We start from the raw sequence: 4799 nt of genomic DNA, 5'->3' as shown, positions 1-4799 counted from the left end.
CTGCTGAAATGGCAAGGGCCCGCTTCCTGGTGCACAAAATAAACTCTTTGGGGCAGGAACCCATTTTCTGCTAACTGTACTGTTTATTTTAAGCTGTTAGCCGTTAACAAAAAGAGAAAGAAATGGTCATGCAATGGCTATTCATGAGTCTGCTTCTGCCCAGCATGAGAATAAGCTGCTTGCTCATCTCATCCTAAATTCCTAGGGATGTAGAGATTCCCCTGTTGTTTACTGGAGAAACCCAGTGCCCTTATCGTGGCTATCCCCAGCTGTGGATATGGTTTGTGAAAGGAATCTGTGACCTGGGAGAGGGAGCACACCGTGTCACCGCTTCAGCACAGCTGGCCATCCTGAACCGCCTGTGCTTGTCCCATCAACCGCAGAGAAGCACGACACCCGGGATGCTCATCACCTCCAGCATGGACCAACACGCCACCAGACCAAGCGTCTCTGGTGGATACACTGGCAATAGCAGCTCTCCTGCTCCATCTGCCCTGGTGTACACCGTCCCTTCTCTCCAAGCTGGGAGTATGAGAGGAATGTGAAAGGCTGTGTCCCCTGAGTGCAGCACAGGCATACAGAGGCTGTAAAAGCCCAGAGAACAATGGTTGCTGAAGTACAGACAAGTTACATCTCCCTTAAGCGACTCCTCATATACAGAGACTTGGTTTTAATTTCAGGATAATTTACTCTCTTCATTTAAGAACAACTTGAGACATTGGCAATGAGCTGTTCTTTATCTAAAGATAAATGCACTGGGTTTTATTTTATTGACTTCAACATTGGAATGATTTCTTTTTTCTCCTTTTCCTTTCTGCAAACAATAGAGATGCTTTCTTATATTACTCCAAAGCAGAGGCTCTTGCTTTGCAAACTTGTAAGTACCAAGCTACACTTTAAACATACTCTGGATTTACAGAGAAAGATTAGTTGCTCAGTCCAGCCATGTTATTTAATTACAAGCCAGTTGCCACAGGCTGTTATGCCTAGCATAGCTTTCTCTTCCAAACACTGAAGATTGTGAATGTGAAAACCCATTCAACACCTTTTGGAAAAAAGATCTATCCTCATATTTCAGGGCATAAATTAAATTCTAATAACTGGGGGGTAAGGCCAAGCTTTCTGAGAAAGGGAAACCCCAGTGTCTCATGAAAACACAGAGTTTCTAGTGCTTTTCGGTAAAAACTCTGGTCCCCATTGCTGTTACCAGCTGGCCGATGGCAACACCTGAGCCCACAGGTTTGGCGCTGCAACCACTGTGAAGTTCCCACTTTGAGCTCCCATCAGAAATAACCACAGAGGGCACAGCTATGAAGCTTTCAAGAACCAACACCAAGCCGCTATCAATAACCTGTCTTTGCAAAGTCATTTTCTTAAGTCACCTATATTTACCAGAAGACTAAAGAAAACAAAGGAGAAGAAAGAACTTCAAAACATGGTGACGGTCTTTGAAAACAGTTCACTTTAACTTGTCATCATCTTGAAAACTGGCAAGAAACTGCTGAGTTGGCCCAGAGACATTTCTCCGGTGCAAGGCTTATCCTCAGCAGGTCAGGATGTGGAACAATAACCCACATGGAGTGTGGCTGAAAGGGGATCGAGACAGACTGCACAGCAGTCTGGCTGTTGGCCCTCTAGGAAATTTGCCAAATACTGTGTTATTTTTTTTTTCATCTAGCTCTCTGCTATTTAAAGGCACCCCCATCAGGAATACAGCCTGAAGTGTCCCAGTCCTGCACTGCCAGGAACCCTGCAGAGAGGCAGCTTTGACCTGGCCATCAGATCTCACACAACCCTGAAGGGATGGGGAAGGTCTACCAAAAATCAGGGATGGATGCAGAGGATACAAAAAATTGCTCAAGAACCCCTGGCCTGTCAATTGATTTGGAAGTGTGTCGTGTTTGGAGCATTTTTCCTTTTCAGGGACAAGTGTGGTACCATGAGGACCAAACCCTGACGTCTTTTAACTCATCCAAGCCATCCTAACTATGCGAAGTGATGCCCTGACTATTTGTGCAGAGAAAAACCAAAATCTGTGCTGAGGTGGATGCACTTTTTGTTTACCAAATCTTTGTTGTTGTAAGAGAAAGAGGAATCAGAAGTTCTCCTTCACAGGGTGCGAGTGCATGATAGCTGGGGAACAGCAGTACATCTCCCCAAACCTCAGGGTCCCTCAGTACTTGGACACCTGAGTTGGGTGACAGAAAGGGAGAGAGAAACATCAGGTTTGAGTCCAAAATTGAGGCTGGCCATCCTGCAAGTGAGGAATTCCACGTCAGAGCTGAAGAATCTGCAGGGTGCGTTTTAGAGCTGGCCTATATATACCCTGGCATCTCAAGAGAGTCTATAAATCGAGAGAGCTGACAGAAAGAGATCAGGAAAACATTCACGTCTTCTCTGTTAACTCTTCCAGCATCTTTCTGGAAGAACCAGTTGGACTTGAGCTTGAAAAAAACCCAAATCTGTCCAACACTGTATCAAAGCAGGAGAGATCTGCACTATTGGAAAGCACAGGAATCCCTCAGTGTGTTTCAAACGGGAAGAGGAGTCAATGTCATAACTTTTTTTTTAAAATCTTTTCCCTTTCTAATCCCTTAGAAACCAGTGTACGTCTATAAAACTTCCTTAATATCTCTGAGTTACTTCCAAATAAGTTCAGTATTATATTAGGCAAAGAATTTGATAAAAACTACATGTCCAGCTATTCTCCGTTCCCTCTGAGATGGTCTGTCTGTGTTGCTCCTCAGTTCCCAGTCCACAACTTCTCCTACCGCTTGGAGGCTGCTGGTTTCCACCAGTAACAGGAAGGCAGCAGAGGCCGAAGAAAAACGTTTCTTTTCTCATCGGGGAAGCTTTTTGATCTGCCCTTGTAAAACATCTCCAAAGGTGACCTAAGGTTTTGAGATACTTATTTTATGGACTTTAAAACTTGAGCACACACTGAACTATCAGCTTTCAATATTTCTAGAAGGAAAGGTCTGCTTGGAAAATTCACCAGGAGTCAGGATAGAAATCATCACCTACCACTGCCCCGCATTCAGTACCTATAAAGGAGTCTGATTTATTGTCTCTTCCCAAAATAAAGACTCTACCCATGTACCTCAGGGTAACATAAGAGGAAACCTCACACCCAGGAAGGTCCCTCCCACCGCTGCTGCTCCTCACTGCAGACATGTTTGGCTCCACAGCCTTGGCCAGGGAAGGCAAAGGGCTGCTGCTTCCTGACCCTAACACAACCAAACCCTTTGCAACACCTCAAGGCTTAAAAAATAACAAGAGGCACAAGTATGATTTAAATTTGTGATATAAGACAACTAGGTGAGGGAATACCACTACAGCATTTGACTATGAGCAGTGCAAGGCTGTTTCCCCCACAGCAGTCACTTTAGCCCCACACCAAGCAGGACAGAGCCCCCATGGTGTGACAGGAGGAGCACCACACCGGGGCTTGCCAGATGAGATCAGGTACTTCAGCACCAGGTTATCTGACAGAGAGAGCCAAGAAACCACTTACTATAAATCAACAATAACTCACTGACTTAAACAAGCATCAGTTATTCACTCTGGCTGTGCCAGCCAATCCAACTGGCCTTACACAGAATTGGTGTATAGCAGAGAGAAAGATCTGTAAATGATTTACTGAGGAAAAATAAGCCCAACTTATTATCTATTAAAATTATTTGCCTTTCCCATTATGGCAACAGGATGCTGTTGTCCTCTGTGGCACAGCCCCAATTCTTCCCTGAACCAGTGCAAGTTCACTCCTGGCATACATGATGAACGAGGGAATATGTCACTCCAAAACCACGCAGGATAATGCTAGAATTAATCTAGAAGCAGTGCTCTGGCAATGGTAGATGAGCACCCATGAGTTTGGGACCTCTACTCAAGGGAGAAACCCACCACAACCTTGGTGTCCCCACCACTCTCGCCTCAGTCCCCTTGGCTTGGCAAGCTCCCCAAAGCAAGGCTGCTTAACCTCTTTCAACAGGAGGAAAACCTATCATGATGCTGCAAAGGCCTCCAGCATTTCTACATTAATGACTTTATTGCTGATGAGAGAACTTGTGTCAGCAGAGCTTGACTCTTAGGAAGGTGGGAGTGATTTTTCCTTCTTTCTCTGTATGCATTACCTTCAGCTGCGCGTTTGAAGAAGACTTTGCAGCTACCACATGTGAGAGCTCCGTAGTGGCACCCAGACGCTTCATCTCCACAGATCAGGCAAGCTTTCTGAGGTGGAAAGTAATAGTCAATGGGCAAGATCTGTTCACGACCAGTCTCCAGCCTGCAGCATGAAACAGAAAGAAAACAAGGGGAAAGGTCAGCAAATAAGATATTGGCAAGCATGGCAGATGGGGTTTGGGAGAACATTCATGGCAAAGCCCAAAAAACCAGTGAGGGGAGAAGTCAAGCACTGATCAAGAAAGGAGGCAAGCAATGACTAAGCCAAACCTTGCTCTGCCCACACAGAAGACCATGCTGGGTGACCCTCCTAGGTACAATGTGTGACAAAGTACAGACATGGTGACAGCACAGCCTGGAAAGAGAAAACGACTGGGACTGGCTGCTGCAATTCTGGTGAGGCTTGTACAGCAAAAAAGGATTCTCCATGCTCCTTAAGCTATGTGATTCCACTCCATTAAGGTTATTGTTGTCACTTCAGCACAGATTAATTTATCCTTTTGAATTTTAATTTAAACAGATTAATTTTTCCTCAGCTATCAAACTCCCTTCAGCTATCCTTTTCTTCTTGCTTTTTTGCCTTGCTTGTTTTTCACCCACTCCCTCTTCCAATACCC

The 4799-nt window shown here is 45.1% G+C and overlaps 1 protein-coding gene across 1 annotated transcript in view; it reads right to left on the bottom strand.

The window, feature by feature from the left end:
• Positions 1 to 4285, bottom strand: part of AR (androgen receptor) — a gene marked incomplete at its 5' end in the record, with an annotated part of 19536 nt that extends 15251 nt beyond the window's left edge. Inside the window, one exon of the mRNA XM_010185453.1 lies at positions 4134 to 4285. Coding sequence (XP_010183755.1) covers positions 4134 to 4285 — 152 coding nt within the window. The remainder of the gene's footprint in view (positions 1 to 4133) is intronic.
• Between the last annotated feature and the right edge of the window lie 514 nt (positions 4286 to 4799).

This window comes from Mesitornis unicolor, unplaced genomic scaffold (assembly GCF_000695765.1).
Source record: "Mesitornis unicolor isolate BGI_N332 unplaced genomic scaffold, ASM69576v1 scaffold7065, whole genome shotgun sequence".
Lineage (NCBI taxonomy): Eukaryota > Metazoa > Chordata > Aves > Mesitornithiformes > Mesitornithidae > Mesitornis > Mesitornis unicolor.
The sequence above is the reverse complement of the archived record's forward strand: the minus strand, read 5'-3'. Positions and strand labels throughout refer to the sequence as shown.